The 19,723-nt window shown below is 44.5% G+C and overlaps 2 protein-coding genes across 2 annotated transcripts in view; one reads left to right on the top strand and one right to left on the bottom strand.

Moving 5' to 3' along the window:
- Window positions 1-17,182, top strand: part of LOC308650643 (NXPE family member 3-like) — a gene marked incomplete at its 5' end in the record, with an annotated part of 60,483 nt that extends 43,301 nt beyond the window's left edge. The window contains one exon of the mRNA XM_081296827.1: window positions 16,575-17,182. Coding sequence (XP_081152953.1) covers window positions 16,575-17,107 — 533 coding nt within the window. The 3' untranslated portion in view covers window positions 17,108-17,182. The remainder of the gene's footprint in view (window positions 1-16,574) is intronic.
- A 395-nt stretch (window positions 17,183-17,577) lies between these two features.
- On the bottom strand, window positions 17,578-19,683 carry MBLAC1 (metallo-beta-lactamase domain containing 1). The gene has a single exon (XM_081296834.1). The coding sequence runs from the start codon at window positions 19,313-19,315 to the stop codon at window positions 18,500-18,502; it is 816 nt and encodes a 271-aa protein (XP_081152960.1). The 5' UTR covers window positions 19,316-19,683; the 3' UTR covers window positions 17,578-18,499.
- Window positions 19,684-19,723: the final 40 nt, after the last annotated feature.

Consider the following 19,723-nt stretch of genomic DNA (forward strand, 5'->3'; position numbering starts at 1 on the left):
CTGTGCCTAGTATTGTCTTTGGCAGAATGTTTTAAATTATGGATTCTGTTTAGTTGAAAACAATACTGCATTATTTGGATTTATCTTTCTTCTTGTGTTCATTTTAAAAATATTTTTTAGTTGTCAAGGGACCTTTATTTTATTTACTTATATGTGGTACTGCGAATCGAACCCACTGCCTCACACACGCTCTACCCCTAAGGTACAACCCCAGCCCTCGTGTTCATTTTGATAAGACTTTTTTGAGGATTTGTTCATTTTATCTAAGTTTCCAAATTAATTGAAATAAGGTGACTTATAATATCATCCTGTGATGTTTTAGTGTCTGTAGGCACACACCTATTGTCCTTCTCCCTACTCTGGGCTGGGAAGGCCTAGGTGCAAGTGCAGCTGATCCACTCCAGTGAGGCCGTTGGGGTTCTACACAGAATCTGGACAGAACATCGGGCAGCCCTTGCTGCCTGATGTTGGGTAGAAGAACAGAAGTGTTATACTTTGAGCCAACTCTACTTCTTGTTGAAAGAGAACCCGCCTGCTTGGGGAAGGCTGGTGATGTTAAAGGCCAGAGTTTGAAATACAGCAATTCTTAGGGGTTCAGAAAACTTGCAGGATCAATTTTCAGGCTCTCTAAGAGATGTGGTAGGAGCTGGATGTTCTTCAGCCCATCAAAATGTGGTTCATGCTGCTGATTATAGCTTTGAATTATTTAGTCACGTAACCAGACTTTTCAGAAACAGCCATTATTGGTATATAACTTCTCTGTGGATAATTTCTTATTTGTTCTTGAATTTTAAAAATTTTCCATCTAGGGTCTTGATCACATTCCAGATGTCTAATAAAGAACTCCAGGTTTCCACAGGCCCGTACCTCAGACATTTCAGGTGGCACAAGATTTTGGTTGTGGTGCTAGCCATTGTGTTTTGGGTGAGTATTCCTTGTTCCACTTACCTCTATACAGAACTTGAGCTGGTTATTTTCATCTGGGAGAAGGAGGCTGAGAGAAACTCTCCATTTTCCCACTTTTAATCCAGAAGCAGAAGTGTCATGACAGGACACTTAGAAGGTGTCTTAGAAAGAGAATGAGAAAACTGTGTCAGGTAGGGATAGAAGATAAGGGAGCCCAAAACCAGCCCAAAAGAGTATGCTTGAAGAAAGGGCTGGGTATATAGCTCAGTGGCAAAGCTCTCCTAGGTTCCATTCCCAGTATCAAAATAATAATAATAATAAGAAGAAGAAGAAGAAGAAGAAGAAGAATCTTGTCAATGTTTAGATAAGTTAACATCAATGTTGTAACTACTAGTTCTGATGAAACTCAAAATCTTTTTGTTTTTCTCCTTATTTATTTATAATTTTATTGTGATAAAATATAAGTGATAGAAAATGTATCATCTTAATCATTTAAGTGTACATTTCAATGGTATTAAATACATCCAAACTGTTGTGTGACCATTAGCACCTTCTATCCCGATAACTCTTTCCATCCTACAAAACTACAATAACTTTCATCCCTCCTTCCCTTAGGCTCTAGGAACCATGGTTTTCTTCTACGGTTTTCTAGGAAAGAATTTTCTGCTAATTATTTTCATCTTTGTACATTCTGCATGCATTCCCCCTCCAAGGGAGGCTACAGGATGGGAAGGAGGGGTTCCTCCTGGTTTTGGAATACAGAGAGAATGACTTATAAGGGAAAGGGAGAGCTGGAAAGTGGGGTCTGCGGGAGTGTATGCAAAAACTAATGAGGACCAGGAGGAGTTGTTTATTCTCTGTGAGATTTATCAAAACCCACTGACACATGGTTTTTACAGGAGCTAGTGTCTGTGGTTTTGTGTGGTGGCAGTTGTGTTAGATTCTAAACTTTGGCTCAGAAGCAGTGTAAGGTTGCCCTGCCTGATACCTACCACACACTGGAGACAGGTGAATTGAAATCTCCCTCCCAGGAGGAAAATAAGGAAAACCCACCACTGATAAGTGCCTCTTTCTCTACCCACAGGTCCTGTACTTCAGGATTTTCTGGACTGGCAACAGTGACCCTTGGCCTCCAAAGTCCCCTTCTGCAGACAAAGATCCCACGTCTCTCCCCCTGGAGCTCTCCAACTTGATCCACCTTCTATACTGGCCTCTGACCCCAGGAGATGGGGGGGACCTTTTGGCCTCCACCAGCCACAAGACCTCCACCTACCACCTGAGGGGTCCTGCTCAGGACACCTATGCCCTGGGAAGCTACCTGGAGGTTGTCCTTGTGGCCAGGGACCACCGGGGCAGGCCCAAGACCCATGGTGGGGATCTGTTTCAGGCACGATTGCTGAGTCCAGAATTGAGAGCAGGGGTCCCCGGGGATGTCCAGGATCTGGAGAATGGCACATACCTATTGTCCTTCCCTCTGCTCTGGGCTGGGAGGGCCCAGGTGCAAGTGCGGCTGATCCACTCCAGTGAGGCCGTTGGGGTTCTGCGCAGAATCTGGACAGAACACTGGGCCACAATTGATTTCATAGGCTATTTCCGGGGACCCAGGGGAGATGAAGAAAGTGTATCTTGCAATGTGAATCCCTTGTTGATCAGGGAGGAAAAATCCTTCTGTTACTACAAGGATGAAGATTCAGGTGAATTCTGGTATTGTGACCAGCCCCCTACCCTGGCCTGCAGCATGCTGGTGGGACATTCAGTTGGACATTACTGGAATGTGACCACATCTCATGAAGAGGCCCTTCTGGCTTGGTAAGAAAACCCAGAATATGTACTGTTGTTCCTTGGCTTTTCCTTTAAACCCCAGCAGGTTTAAATTTTACAAATTAGAGGGCCACACATGTCACAAAGACACAAAAGCAGGCCTTTATAAAGCACAAAGTCACCTCTATTCCATAGGATCATGCTCAGGACCCAGCCCAGACACTCATTCCAAACCCTGGCACTCATGAACAGTGCTTCTCAGGTCCACTGAACTTCTTCTCCTTTCTTTCTCTGTGCCCTAAAATTGGGAAGTCTGATGTTTGGTGAGATATGACACCACAGATGTACAAACATCACTTTATTGTGTGGCAATTATTTGAGTGACAGAGTTTTTAGGTATGAAAAAGGACAAGTTAATTAGGTTGTCAGATATTTCCTCTCAGATTCTTGAATATTCATTTCCCAAGTATAGGAAAGAAGAAAGGAAGGAAGGAACCCCATATCACTAAGGGTCCCTGCCCAACCCTTAATCTTGGCCCCTGTAATTATTCTGCCTTGGCTCTTATTCTTATCATTCATCTCTTCACATCTATGAAACCCATTTCCTGAGCACTTACTATACTATACACCAGGACTCACACTAAGTACTGACACATGGTAGAGCATAGTCAGCATCCCTGCTCTCTCCACATTTTCAGTGAGGCATGTGACTTTTTAAAATATTTTTTTATTTGTAGTTGGACACAATACCTTTGTTTTATTTATTTATTTTTATGTGGTGATGAGGATCGAACCCAGGGCCTTGCACATGCAAGGTGTGTGCTCTACCGCTGAGCCACAACCTCAGCCAGAGGCACGTGAATTTTTATAACATGAAGTGTGATGAGAGCTTCACTGTCATGTGACCTGAGTGGTTTGAGGACACAGAAAGGGCATTCCACATAGGCCAGGACAGGTGACAATTTAGCAGCAACTTGAAGGTGACCCATGGACATGGAGAAAAAGGCAAGAGTCCCAGTCCTTTCTGTTCTTCTGCAAGAAGAGGTGTTGATTTCAAAAGCAGCTGCACATAGATGGCCAGGGAGTAGGGGGTTGAGGGGTGACCCTGCCAACTGAAAAGGGAACAACACTGTAGCCTGGAAGCCAAGCAAGATGAAGGCTGAGAAATATCCACAGTGTCTGGGCAGCTGCACACACACACACACACACACACACACACACACACACACACTGACAGAGAACATACTGGCTCATAATGAGCCCCCCCTGTCCTTCAGAACTGAGATCCCTGGGATGAGGGAAGCATTTTCTAAGATGGGAGAGCAGGGGGCTGGTCTCCAGAAGAGAGGGCTACTGAAAGCAAATGACAAGGAGGCAAAAACAGGTCCCCAGAAGATGTCTGGGTGCAAGCAGAGCAAAGGTAGAGGTCCATCTGCCTCTGAGGGCATTGCCTAGATGAGGGGTCTAGATGAGCATAAAAGTTTTATACTTTTAACAGTATAAAAGTTAACCCTGGCAGCTATGAGTATTGGAAAGAGCCAAATGACCAAAGCACCCAGGAGAGCTGAGCTGAAGACACTCCTCGCCCCCAGATGCCCATCTTGAGACTCTCAGCAGCTCTTGGTGGAATTCATGGTAGCATTCAGTCCCCAGCCTGAGAAGTTAGCACAGGAAATCCTGGTCTTTCCTGGCCAGTTTTATGCCTACTTAGAAAAGGAGACCCACATATCCTTTTTGCATTAGTTGATAGGAAATAAATCTATGATTCAATGCCAGAGACACCATAGCATGTCGTGTGGAGGTAAAGCCTAGCATTTCTGGAGCAAGATTGCTTGGGTTTGAATACCAGTTCCACTGACTATCGTGTGCCAATTACTATTTATGTCATCTCCTATTACTAAAAGGTTACTTAACCTCTCCTCATTTCAATTTCTTTCCTTGTTTTTGAAAAGGTATAATAGTAGTAACAACATGGCAGAGTTGTAATCAGGAAAAAACAAGTTAGTGCATGTAAAGTGCCTAGAACTGGGACACCACAGGGAGGATGCCTTAGCTTCTGTTGCTATTGAATCCCTCCCTACACAGTACCAGACGCTGTCCAAGGTGCTGGAGGTTTTGAGGCTAGCCAAGAACGGAGGACTTTCTGTAGCAGCTTAACAGTACGCCGACAGAAAACAGACATTAAATAGATAATCGAATGGGTAGGAGGCATGCATTTGCAATTTCAAGTTCAGGTGTTTTCTTTACCTCAACTTTAGTCAATTCTGAAGATCTCTGCAGCTAGGCAGATAGGAAGTCCACCATGCAGCCAGCGCAATGGTTTCATTAATGAGGTTCTTGGCATAAAAGTTAGCTAGCGAGATCGAAATAAAACACACAGACTCAGTTACCTTTTTCTATGACCAGGTCCGAGACGGCTCCCCTCTCTGGCTTCCACCTCGAACCACCTGTAGGGCAGCGAGGATTACTCAGGGCTAGCAGGAGAGAGAGCGAGCAAGCACGCCAGGGAGTAGCCTTTTATTGGGGAACAAGAAATTCAGGGGAGAATTCCATCCAATGAAGGTTGAGGGGGGCCGCACTCCAAGGTCAGGGTCAGTGATTGGGCCCCTGGGGTCAGTGGTCAGTCACACCCCCACACGGACGGGTTCTCTCATAAGGAGAGGGCCGGGAAAGCTCCGACACGGCCAGAATGCCTCAGACCCAAACCGGGAGTCGCCCAGTCACGTGTGAGAATGGCTCCCCACAAGGAAGGGTTCCCCTTGCCTATGGCCCTGCAGAGCAACCCATCTTGACTATCAGGAATCCTTCCTGAGTCCTCTTTCAACACGAGTCACCCCAAAGTAATACTCTCCAAGTCTGTGTGGCCTTGGGTGGCTCTAGGTAAACAGGTACCTCCCAGCTGGGTTCAGAGTCCCTGGGATCAAATTGTATCTTCCCCTGGAGCTCTATGGGGGCACTGGGGTCTTGAATTCACACGGAAGGCCATCCTTGTGCAACTTTTGAAATTGCAGGTCTATATTCTTGCCCCTTCCCCAGAAAGCAAATCCTCTCCCTTTCCTAGGACCCAATCATGGCAATTGTCCATTCCTTCATGCAGCAATTGCATATGAAATGCATAGCCCTGCTTAGGCAGTGGAAATAGAGTAGTGAACAAAAACCCTGCTCCCCCCCCCCCGCTTTCTTTATTTCTTTTCTTTTTTTTTTTTTTTTGGTACTGGGCATCAGATTCCTGAGTCTTGTGCATGCTATGCAAGCACTCTGCCACTGAGCTACACTCTAGCCCAAGACCCTGCTCTCTTACACTTCCCTATGAAAGGAGGAAGGCATGATAAACAATAAACATAAGAATAAGCAAATTATATAAAAGGAGATAGGAAATATAAGAACTTAAAATATAGAGGAGGAAAGATTAGGAGTGAATGTGGCAGGGAGACTAAGGGAGGATATTTCTCAGTAATCGGACAGGAAATGAGCTGTATTTTGAACTCAAGTTGTAGTAGTTGGGGTGTTTAAAGTAGTTTATTTCTGGATCTATCCTGAAGGCAGAGACCACCTGATTTCCTGAGAGACAGAATGTGGAATGTACCATAAAAAGGAACTCACAAGAGGAGCACAGTGATACATACCTGTAATCCCAGCTACTCATGAAGCTGAGGCAGGAGAATTGCAAGTTTAAGCCCAGCCTGGGCAGCAACTTAGCAAGACCCTGTTATTTTTTTTTCTTTTCATTTTTGATGGTACTAGGGATTGAACCTAGGGTTGTGCTACCATTAAGCTACCTCCTCATCCTTTTTATTTTTTATTTCGAGACAGGGTCTTGCTAAATTGCCCGAGCTGGATTCAAACTTGTGATCCTCCTATTTCAGCCTCCTGAGTCACTAGGATTACAGATGTGCATTACTGTGCCTGGCTCAAAATAAAAAATTTTAAGAGGGTTGGTGATATGGCTTAATGAGGTAGAAAGGTGGGAGAAGAATCCAACTGGGGTGGGCGTAGTGAGACCAAGAGGAGCATTATGTATTATGTATTATGTATTATGTATTATGTATTATACAAGGGTTCAAGTGCTGAATGTGGCAGCACCTGACTGTAATCTCAGTGACTTGGAAGGTTGAAGCAGGATGATCTCAAGTTCAAGGCCAGCCTGAGCAATTTAGCAAGATCCTATCTCAAAATTTAAAAAGATAAAATGAAGATTGCTGCAAATGTAATTCAGTGGTAAAAGCACCCCTACATTCAATCCTCAGAGAAAGAAAGAAAAGAAAGGCTTCAAGCATCATCTGGTATAAAATGTGTGTGTGTGTGCCGCAGTCTGGCTGGGCACAATTCAGGAGCCACTTGTCAAAAGAAACTAACTTTATTTTTAGAACTACAAACGCCAAACAAAACAGCTCCTCAGGGAAAACCCCTCAGAGCCCAACTGCCACCACCGGCTTCCCACAAGCCTCTCACCCCCACACAACCCTCCACCTCCCACAATCCTCCTGTTCTTGAGGCCAATTGGCTGGGTCGCATGGGCGGAGCCAAAGAAGTCCCCCAATGAGCAGCTCTGTGGAGGAGCCAATCAGCTAGATGTTGCTGGGGCCGCTGTGAGCCAATCATCAGCTGGCAGTCTGAAGGGCAGGGAAACAGCCCAATGAACATCACCGCAGAGGAGCCAATCAGCTAGATGTTGCTGGGGCTGCTGTGAGCCAATCATCAGCCGGCAGCTGGAAGTTTGCTGGCAGCTGGAAGTTTGTTGGGGCCCCTTTGGCTGTGGCTCTCAACATCTCCCCCTCTCTGTTTAAACAACAAGCATGTGGCTTGGGAACCGTGCCTGCCTTAGGTTGTCCAATACTACATATGGTCCTTACCCGTCTTCGGATGAGCTGACCTCAGGGCATCAGCCTCCTGTCTTAGGTTGGTACCATTGTAATTGGATCTTACCCGTCATTGACTACCGGTCCAGTATACAGCCACACCTGTGGAGAGGTCTTTGTCATGACAAGCAGAAGGGAGGAAGATACACCAAGCCAATTGATGGCTCTTGTTGGAAAAATTGTACCACCGATGACATCATCAGCAAAAATACCCCAACACTACCACAAGTCGCTGCACCAACAGATAGTTCACAATGCATAGTCTAGGCAAGTCTAGGCAAGTTCTGCAAGTTCTGCACATAGTTTAGGCAAGTTCTGCAAGCAGTTCAGTGATGGCGATTGCAGAAGCTGTAGATTAGTTTTATCTTTGTCTTCACCGGCACTGGGATGAAGATAGGAATTCTGGCAATAATGGCTAAAGAAAAAATTATGTAACATTCCAGAAGGCACTAAAAGAAAACAATTTTCTTAACAATTTACATTATCTTGAAGAGAAAAGAAAACAATTTTCTTAACAATTTACATTATCTTGAAGAGAATTATTAAATATAATGAAGAGGAAAGGTGAAAGTAAACAAACAGATCTGTTAACCTTCTTTTTTGTTTACATATTAAAACAATTCTTAATAGTTATTTACCCAATTTAAATTAAACCATTTAAATCACGTGAATAAAAAAAAATATTTGGATCCATTTTTTCATGAGCGCTCATCATATATGATATATGGACATACGTACATTCAAACATATAACACAAAACACAAGTGTGCACACATAATATAATACATATAACACATAACATAATAGTAAAGGCCTTATAACTTTTTACAGGTGAAATCTCCATTGCAATGTTTAAAACTCTATAGTCAAAAAAAAAAAAAATAGAACTGATCAGCAAAACATTAACCTAGGTCTGAATGAGCTCAAAAAACAAAATAGAACTTCATGATATGAGAAAGGGCAATAATAAAATAGATATTGAAAAAAGCATCCTGGTTCTGTCGCAGATGTAAGGATAGCCAAATTGGAGTTTTGGATATCAGCTGTTATGGATTTGAGCCAAATCATCTTCTTTTTGGTCTGTAGAAATCGCTTTAGGTAATCTCTCTGGAATCCAAATCGGCTGCTGTTCTTCCTGTGGAAACACACAAACAGACCCCCGACTCCAGACAATTACTGGGTCAGGACCTTTCCATTGTCCTGTTAGAATATCTTTCCAAAGTACCTTGGACTTATGTACATTTTTTGGACACATATGCCTTTCTGCAGCACTAAGTCCTGATGAATCCAAATTTAAAAAGTTTAGAGTAAAAAGGGTTATTTTAAGTTTATCTTTGGGGAATATATACCCCTTCCCAATTCCGTCTTTTTGCTTTAATAAGTACATTTTAATAGTTTGATGAGCTCTTTCAACTATGCCTTGTCCCTGTGGATTGTATGGGATTCCTGTTATATGAGTAATGCCAAATGATGAGCAAAATTGTTTAAAAGAGGTAGAAGTATAACCAGGGGCATTATCTGTTTTTAACTGTTTTGGAATGCCCACAGTGGCAAAATTTTGTAAGCAATGAGCTATAACATCTTTAGTTTTTTCTCCAGCATGAAGGGAGCCCATCAAAAATCCAGAAGAAGTATCAACTGTAACATGCAAATATTTTAATTTTCCAAATTCTGGCAAGTGTGTGACGTCCATCTGCCAAATATGGTTAGGTATCAATCCTCTAGGATTGACTCCAAGATTAACTTGTGGTAAAAAGGTCACACAATTTTGACATTGTTTTATTATTTGTCTAGCTTGTTCCTTAGTTATTTTAAAATGCTTTTGTAAAGTATTAGCATTGACATGGAACCTTTTATGAAAATTTATAGCTTCTTCTAGTGTAGAGAAAATATGTACGTCATGTGTAGTTTTATCTGCTATATCATTGCCCAAACTAAGGGCTCCAGGCAATCCTGTATGTGCCCTGATATGTCCTATAAAGAATGGATCTTTTCTGTCCCAGATTAAACTTTGTATAGTGGAAAACAAAGAGAAAACAGTAGAAGAAGGGGAAATCCTACCAGCATCTTCAAGGGATACTATAGCATTAACTATATACTGACTATCAGAAAATAAATTAAATACAGAATCTTTAAACATCACAAAAGCTTGTAATACTGCATTAAGCTCTACCTTTTGAGCTGATTGTTTGGGTACTAAAAATGTAAAAGTTTGATCAGGTGTAACTATTGCTGCTGTACCATTATTTGACACATCAGTGAATATATTTGGAGCATTCATGATAGGTGTTTTTTTTTTTGTCATTTTTGGAAAAATTACAGGATACAATGACCAAAAAGACAATAAAGGATTAGATGGTAAGTGGTTATCAAATGAAACATTAGATTTGCACATGATTATTGCCCAAGTATTTAACTCATTAGCTAATTCATCAATTTGATTCATAGTATATGGAGTAATAATTTTATTGGGAGAAATTCCAAATACTCCCTTTGCTGTTTTTATTCCTTTGAGTATTAACTGTCCTACAGCCTCAGGATACCTAGTAAGAATAGTGTTAGGAGAATAAGATAAATGTATCCATAATAATGGACCTTCTTGCCAAAATACTCCTGTAGGAATATTTTTTGTTGGTAGTACAATAAATAATAAAGGCAAACTTATATCAATTCTATCCAAATGCATATTTTCCATATATGTTTCAATGATTTTTAATGCCTTTCTTGCTTCAGGCGTTAACATTCGGGGTGAATTTGGATCTGATGGACCTTTTAAGATATCAGATAAAGGTCCTAATTCTCCTGTTGGAATACCTAAATAAGGCCTTATCCAGTTTATGTCTCCTAATAACTTTTGAAAGTCATTAAGTGATTTGAGTTGATCTACTCGTATTTGAATTTTTGGTGGACGGACCATGGTTGAGGATAATAGAACTCCTAAATAATTAATTGGAAAATTTAATTGTACTTTATCTATTGCTATCTCTAGATTATAATTTTTTAAATAAATTTGTAAGTGTGGCATAACATTATAGCAATGTGTTTTTAGCTTTGTGTGCTAATAATACATCATCCATATAGTGAAATATTTGTAGTTCAGGATTTTGATTTCTAAGTGGCTGGATTACTTTGTTAACATAAATTTGACACATAGTTGGGCTGTTAGCCATCCCTTGAGGGAGTACTTTCCATTCATATCTCTGATCAGGACCTTCATGATTTAGTGCAGGGATAGTAAATGCAAAACGTGGACTATCCTCAGGATGAATTGGAATTGAAAAAAAACAATCTTTAATATCTATAACTAAAACATACCAAGTTTTTGGCAAAGCAGACAATTGAGGAATCCCCGATTGAGCAGGTCCCATAATGACCATTTCATTATTAATGGCTCTTAAGTCTTGCAATAATCTCCATTTACCAGATTTCTCTTTGATGACAAAAATGGGAGTATTATGGGGAGATACAGAAGGTTGTATATGTCCTTCTGCTAATTGTTGTTTGACCAGATCATGGGCTACTTGTATCTTTTCTTTAGTCAAGGGCCACTGAGGAACCCATACTGGTCTTTCTGATTTCCATGTAATTTTTATTGTCTCAGTGGCCCTTTGTGAAAATCCAACCCATGTCTGTCTGTTCCTTGATCTATTTGTATTGGTGCTGCTATACCTTGTTCTTGTTTTTCTAATCTTTTTCCTTTCCTAAAACCTTGTCTAGCCATAATAGTGGGTGCATTTTGATTGATGTTATTTGTTAATGTCAAACCTAATTGATCTAAGACATCTCGTCCCCATAAATTTACGGGAAGATGATCCAATACATATGGCTGTATAGTTCCTTCACATCCTTCAGGATCCTTCCAATCTAATACCATTGCGCTTCTATCAGGATTAGTCGCCACTCCTAGGCCTCGAAGCGTTTGAGTGGCTTGTTGTAATGGCCAATGTTTTGGCCATTCTTGACGAGAGATGATGCTAAGGTCTGCACCTGTATCCAGTAGCCCATTAACTTCATGTCCTTGAATATTTAGTTTTAGCATGGGGCGAGAATCTAAATTTAAAGAAAGCATAGCCCAATCTACACCTGTGGAGCCTAATCCCTTGGAACCTCTTTCTACAGCATGACTGGAAAATTTATCATGTAGGCTTGGTATTATTAGTAACTGTGCTATTCTATCTCCTGGTGAAATTACTGATATACCCTTTGGAGAACTGGCTATAATTTTTATTTCACCTTCATAATCGGGATCAATTACCCCAGGACTTATCAAAAGTCCTTTTAGAGTAGAAGAGCTGTGTCCCAATAATAAGCCTACTGTTCCTTTGGGAAGAGGTCCTTTTACCCCTGTGGGAATGATTTGAACTCCCATCTCTGGAGTTAGTACTGATCTGGCGGAGGCGCAGATGTCCAACCCTGCGCTCCCTCTGGTTTGTCTGAAGAGGGATCTGATGGACAATGTGTCCTGGTCACTACCCTGATGGGGTTGCTGGGTTCCTCCAGTGCTCCGTATATTTGTGGTTTGGGGCCCCGGAGCATTGGGGCCCCCTGTCCATTTTTTGGCAACGGAACCCGATGCCTTTGTCCACGATATTGTGGATAAACACCTTGTCCTTGTTCGTTTTTTGATAATGGAGTACCCTCTATGGTGGTTTGAGAACAGCATTCATTAGCCCAATGTCTCCCTCTACGGCATCGTGGGCAAATACCCGGTATTCTACTCCTTTGATACCTAGTTTTGTTAAACCCTCCTCCTATGGGGCAATTCCTTTTAAAATGTCCTGTTTGTTGACAATTGTAGCATGTTCTTGGCCTGGTATATAAAGCCTGTTTTACTGCAGCTGCCACAATTTGCCCTTGTTCATTAATGTCTCTGGCATCTAAAGCCTGTTTTACTGCAGCTGCCATGACTTGCTCTTGTTCATTAATGTCTCTACATAATTTAATATATGTGTTTAAATCTTCCTGTTTCCATGGTCTAATGATATCTCTGCACCAACGATTCGCTTGGTCATAAGCCAGTTGTTTTATTAATGGCATTGCTTGTTCTGTATTCCCAAAAACTCTGGTAGCTGTTTGAATAAGCCTATCTACAAATTCAGCGTAAGGTTCATTAGCTCCTTGTATTATCTTAGATAATTGACCTTGTAAACCTCCATGTCCTTGTAAAGTCTTCCATGCCTTAACTGCATCTACAGCAATTTGTGAGTATACGCCAGGATCATATGCAATTTGTTGCTGCCGATCCTCATAAGGTCCCTTTCCTAACAACATATCTAGATTTCTCTGAGAATAACCAGCTGCTGCATTTCGCCTAGCCGTCTCCTTGCAAAATTCCTCATTGGCAACCTTCCATAACAGGTATTGTCCTCCATTTAGCACAGCTTTACAAATATTAGCCCAATCTGCTGGTGTCATGTTTAAGTTGGTAATGGATTAGACCAAGCTTACAGTGAAGGGTGCTTGGGGACCATAGGTTGTTACAGCCTCTTTTAGCTCCTTCACTGTTTTGAAATTTAAACCCTGGTAAATTCGCTGCCCTCCTACCTCAAATACAGGGCATATTTGAGATCCTGTCTCAGGATCCCAACTATCAACTGCGGGGGTTGGGAGTCTCCTAGCATATGGAGGTGGTGCTGTTGATTGGACACTTATGTCCTCTGGTGATAGAATGCTGTTAGTAGCAGTCTCCTGTAGAGGTGGTGCTGATGGTTGGACACTTACGTTCTCTGATAGAAAGGTGTTATTAGCAGTCTCCTGTTGTAACTTTTCCCCTGGTGGCTTTTTCTGCTCTAAACTTCCTTCCTCTGTCTCACTAGCTTGAAAGACCTTCTCTTTTACTTGAATCTTTTCCTCTTTCTGACTAACTTGAGAGACCCTCTCTTTTACTTGAATCAATATGTCTTCTCCTTCCTCTACCTTTGTCTGAATTGAAGGCTTTGGACTAAGCAAACCAGATACGAGTGTCCACAATGGCAATGTGCCAGTTGGCAGAGTCCCTGGGTTGTTCTTTTCTATTCTTTTTAAATCTTCACCATGATGGTCCCATTGTGATATATCTAACAACTCCTCCTTAAAAAGCCATGGGCTACATTGTTGTATTGTATCAACGTATGCCCTGACTGTTCTTGATTTTACTGAGATGCCTCCTTCCTCTAACAATTTACTTAACAGTCTTTCGGTTTGTTCTTTACTAATTGCTGATTCCGTATTTCTGCTATAATACAACCCAACAAGATGACGCCAAACAAAACCAAGACAGAATGCAATAAAAATGGAACCACACAAAATCATTATATCAGCCTTTCTATCCTCCTGACATGTGCATCCGTCCTTTCTCCCTATCTGTTCCTCAGACGCAAATAGTTTTTCCTTAGATGTGAGCGGTTTTTCTTCCGTCTCACTCATCTCCAGGGACAGGCAACTTAAAACAAAAATGAAGCAAAACAAAAGAGGAAACTTAGAATGGCTATCCATCCTCTCGCCCTGCCCTCAGGGGCGAGCAGTTTACTTACCCTCAGTCGCTCCCCGTGCGAGCCACCAAATGCCGCAGTCTGGCTGGGCACAATTCAGGAGCCACTTGTCAAAAGAAACTAACTTTATTTTTAGAACTACAAATGCCAAACAAAACAGCTCCTCAGGGAAAACCCCTCAGAGCCCAACTGCCACCACCGGCTTCCCACAAGCCTCTCACCCCCACACAACCCTCCACCTCCCACAATCCTCCTGTTCTTGAGGCCAATTGGCTGGGTCGCGTGGGCGGAGCCAAAGAAGTCCCCCAATGAGCAGCTCTGTGGAGGAGCCAATCAGCTAGATGTTGCTGGGGCCGCTGTGAGCCAATCATCAGCTGGCAGTCTGAAGGGCAGGGAAACAGCCCAATGAACATCACCGCAGAGGAGCCAATCAGCTAGATGTTGCTGGGGCTGCTGTGAGCCAATCATCAGCTGGCAGCTGGAAGTTTGCTGGCAGCTGGAAGTTTGCTGGGGCCCCTTTGGCTGTGGCTCTCAACATGTGTGTGTGTGTGTGTGTGTGTGTGTGTGTGTGTGTGTGTGTTTCCTGATGCTTTGATATTATGTGACCTTGCAGACCTGGGAGGGACTGCCTTTCCAAGGGTTAGCTAACTCCTAGAGATAGAAAATGACCTGCCTTTGAGCATTCCTTTGATAAGCAAACCAACAATCCTGAGTCCACCCCATGGTTTTATCAGGCTCCCGCAGCCCTGGACACCATCTTCCTGCTTTCAATCGCCCCATGGCCAGGTATCTGACAAATAAAGACCACCTCTTATAGCCCAGAGTCCACTGAAATTATTCAAACTAGCCTATTTTAAATCCTCATCTTGTCTTGTCCATTCTTTCCAGAGAAGATTGCAGTAAAGGCTATTACCCATGTTTTTCTGCTCCTTTTGCCTCCTGACTGTCCTTGGCATTTTCCCTTGTGGCCCTGTGTAGCATGCCATGCTCCCTTCTCACTGGGAACTGTGAGTTACAAACTCTTTTCAATGGGAAATATATCCTGATCTGTTGGCTTTACCATACCTAGATGAAATCCAAATCCTGGGTACATTTTAAAACAATTCTATTTTCTGCACTGACAAAATCCCTCAGGCAGGGAAATTCGAAGAATCTGGGTCCTCGAACACTAGTTTCCAACTCCTCCCAAACACTCACTGTCTTCCAGGATTCTGGACACGGGAACAGGAGCCCTTAGAACTTCCTTCCCTTTGCAAACCCCTATTTTAACTTAGCTAGGGATTCCTTCCTCTCACATGCTTCTATTAAGGGATTTTGTCTTCATAATTGGTTTCTCTTCAGGAATCTGACAGACAAGGTCCTCCCTCAGGGTATTGGTCCAGTCCATGTGGCCAGGAATACCAGCAGGAGTCTGGGTAAGTGGCTTTGGGACTTGCAGATAGGACAGCTCTCATTCCATGCCTGTGGTGTTAGCTTCTTCTATACCCACTGATTGACTGTCCTAATTACAGTTCTGTCCCCTGCACTACCATGCCACCCTGGGATCTCTACTCCAAAGCCCTCTGGCTTCTACCACCAAGATGTGTGGCACTCCCTGGCCTGCTCCAACCGACCCTTCCCCACTGTCAGCAGCATCCTGGGCTGTCTGGCTGGCCACATCATCCACATGATGGGGGACTCCACGCTTCGGCAGTGGTGGGAATATCTGCGTGACACAGTGCCCTGTGAGTAGGGGAGTGGTGAGAGACACCTGAGAGAACAAGAGGAGGTCCAGGGCTGCCAGAGGCAGACATCCATCATGTCAACAGGGCCCAAAGGCCTAGATTTCAGGAGAGTGATGTGAAAGAACAGGGTTTAGGGCAGAGGAAGAGATGGAAAAGAGGGTGCTCAAATTATGTATAATTTCAACCATGAAGTAGATGATTAGGGTGCTCATGATTAAGATGTATAGATGACCATGGCTAGAACTAAGGATCTGCTGGGGGATACTGGAGGGATAGAGTTGGAATTTAAAGGGGGAAAAATACCTGGAGACATCAATATTGGGGGTTTAATCAAGAGGAGTTTGGGAGATATCAGATGTTTTTAAGAGGAGTTTTCAGTTTGTTGGACAGACACTGGACAACCCGGAGTCTCTACCTTGAGCAAATCTTCATCCAGTGGTAAATGATGGAACCCAACGGGCAAATCCAAGTTGGAGAGCTCAGTCAGGAGACTGCAAAGCGTGACAAAATACCACTGAGAAAGGAGAGAGTTTCTGTAGGAAAATCAATGAAACAGGATGCTATAGGAAGTTGGAGAGGCTGAGGACTGAGAATAAGCTTTCAGATGTGGGAAACTGGCAATATCATAAACCACAGAAAACAAAACCAGCCAGTCCTAGAATACCTGGGTGCTAAGAGATGTTAGATTTTTTTTTTTTTTTTGTGGTGCTGGGGATTGAACCCAGGGGCTTGTGCATGCAAGGCAAGCACTCTACCAATTGAACTAGATCCCCAGCACAAAATCCTTTGTATTTTTTCTAAGTAAGGAAGCCCTATATTAACCTCTGATCTCTACTCTTTCATCCTCCTAACAGCCCTGAAACCAGTGGATCTACATTCCATATATCAGGTGGGGCCCCTGATGGCCGTGGAGACCACTCGGGGCATAGTGCTGCACTGGCGAGCCCACAGCTGGCCCCTGCGCTCCCAACGCACACCAGTGGCCTCCCTGCACTCCGTGGTCAGAGAGCTGGGGGGCCTGGCCGGGGGTCCCCACACCGTGGTGGTGCTGGGCCTGGGAGCCCACTTCACCACCTTCCCTCCATCCATCTTTGCAAGACGACTGGCAGGGATTCGGGCAGCTGTGATGGCCCTGCTGGAGCGGGAACCCAGAACCCTTGTGGTCATCAAACTGGCCAACACTGGCTATAAGTCTGTGTATGGCAGTGACTGGTTCACCCTGCACATGAACCGGCTCCTGCGATCTGCCTTTGCTGGTCTCCGTGTGGCCTTTGTGGACGCTTGGGAAATGACCTCCAGCCTGGCCCTGCCCGACAACATCCACCCAGGGAAGCTCATTGTGAGCAATGAAGTGAACTTGCTCCTCTCCTTCATCTGTCCCACCTGAGAGCTTCTGAGGGTTGTTGGCCTAGGTTGACAAAGGGCCTGGGCCACAGTTATGAAGAAAAACACAGCCATAATAAAGCTTTTGGAATAAGGGCAGATGCCATCAACTTCTCTCATAGCAAAACGTGATAGCTCCCTAACTGATTCAGCAGATTCTATTCTTGCCCCACAACAACCTCTCCTCCACTCAGATCTAAGAGTGATTTTTTTTTTATTAAATTCTTGTTTATTTGATACCAGGAATTGAGCCCAGGGGCACCTTACCATTGAGCTACATACCTAGCCATTTTTGGTTATTTATTTTTCTTTTCTGGCAGGCTCTCACTAAGTAATTTAGGGTCTCATTAAGTTGCTGAGGCTGGCCTTGACCTTGCCATCCTCTACCTTGGCTTCCTGAGATGCTGGGATTACAAGTGTGTGCCACTGCACCTGGCAAGTGATTTTATATATATATATATATATATTTTTTTTTTTTTTTTTTTAATGAGACATTAAAACAATAGCCTGCTCAAAAGCCAAGGATCTCCATTTTACTTAGTATACTAAGCCCTTTACAATGATCACCAAGGCCCTGCAAGATGGCTGTACCTAACTCTGCATTATCCATCCCTGGCCCTTCACAGTCTGACCCCAGGGACTTAATGACGCTCAAGCAGGTTAAACTGTCCTGCCTCAGGGGCTTATACCTGCTGTTCCTGTGCTTGGAATCGACTTCCCCCAGATCTTCATATGGGCAGCTTTTTTGACATTCAATTCTCTGATCAAAATCTCATAGAGGTTTTTTCCTGACCACCCAAACTTAAGTAGCACCCTCTCTTCTCTCTGCTATCCCTTCCTCATTTTTTCCATATCACTAACTACAACCTATAATTATTTGGTTGCTACTACTATTGTGGTTGTCTCCTCAATAAAATGTGGTTTCCATGAAGGTCAGAGGGTGTCTAGGTTGCTCACTGTTGTATCCTGTGATTTACAGCAGTGTTTAATGATGCAATGTTCAATAAACATCCCTTGAACGAATGAATCAGTTAATGAGTTAAAGTCAGGTGACTAAGGCGAGCTTCTCTATGTCCTGCACCTTTTCTCAGCAATCTGTACCCCAGGAGAAACAGGCAATTGGTCAAAGTGATCCCTTGTTGTATGGTTATCATTATTAATGTTTCTTTTTACATTCAGGGAGCTTCTACTTTTATTTTGGAGGACCCTCACAAGAACATTCTTGCATTTTCCCGAGGCCTGCCGAGGATTCACACATGTAGTTTGGTTGCAGAGATAGGCAGAGAGTTATATCCACAGTGATATTCCAGTGTCCTGAATGGAAAATCTGTCTCCTGGAAGACTGGAAGTGACTGGCCTTGCCTGCTCCGATTCTGGCTGATCAGGTCTCTGGGTCTCATCCATGAAGTGTAGACTCGTCCTCTCCGCCCTCCGGTTCCTGGCTGCTGTTTCCGCAACTCTTTCTTGCTGGTTGAGAGGCTTCCCTGACCACTCGAAAGGGGGCTCCGTGACCAGGCACCACCACGTCGGCGGTGCCCAGGACTCTCTTCCGACTCCGCTCCTGGGCCACTGGGTCTTCACTCAGCGCCTGCCACGAGTCCTCATCCCCGTCACGCTCAAACACATCTCCAGCCACCACAACGGTGCCCAGGGCCGTGCCCTTCACCACTACGCTCACGTCCCGCTGGCCCCCGTGGCCCGGCGTGGCCCACACCTCGAGCCCAGGTCCTAGGCGCAGGGGCCGCCCCTCAGTCAGTCCGTGGGGCAGGTAGCGGCCCCCTGGCAGGCAGAAGTCGTGCGAGACCAGCAGAGCAGCCCCCGGAAACAGCCCCAGATTTCCGATATGATCCGAGTGCCCGTGGGTCCCCACCACCAAAGTCACGTCTCCGGGGTCCACCCCCTGCCCCGCCAGGACGCCCAGCAGCGCCTCCCGAGCCCAGGGGCCCCCAGTATCCACGAGGATGGGGCCACGGGCCGCCTCCTCCAGGGCGGTCTCCGCGCTGCCGGCCGCGGGCGGGGACTCTTGGTGACTAGAGCCCCGGCCCCAGGCCTGAGGCAGCACGAGGGTCACTGAGCCGTCCGCGCGCACGGCATCGCCCACCTCCTCTGGCTCCGCGTAGCCTCGCAGCAGAACCACCACGGAGTAGAGGTCGCCAGGCACCAGCAGAGGAGGCGCCCCGCGCAGCGGCTCGGTCCGCACTAGGTTGCTCATGGCAGGGGAACCACGGGCTGGCGAGAAATGAAATGTGGCTGTGGGCGAACGCCTCCAGGTTCTCAGCTCTGCCACTAGCCAAGCGGCACCTTGGCTCTTTGACACCCCTCCCTCTTTTTTTTTTCTTATTATTCCCCCGTGAACAGATTGCAGAATCACTTTGATTATACAGCCACGTTTATACCTACTGCCAAACAAGTGTCTGTTGTATTCTGCTGCCTGCCCTTCCTATTCCCCCTCCCCTCTCCCCCTCTTAAGGTGGCATCGCCCTCCACTCCCGGCCGACCGTGGTACTGCTCGGCCTTCTTTCTACGCGACCCCGCCCCAATAGTCTCCAGGTAAGTCCTCAACTGTCACCTTTCAGAGGACATCGTTTTATCCTTCCCTCTAACCCTACCCTTTCTCTAC

Source organism: Spermophilus citellus (genome assembly GCF_964194105.1).
Source record: "Spermophilus citellus genome assembly, chromosome: 6".
Taxonomy (NCBI): domain Eukaryota; kingdom Metazoa; phylum Chordata; class Mammalia; order Rodentia; family Sciuridae; genus Spermophilus; species Spermophilus citellus.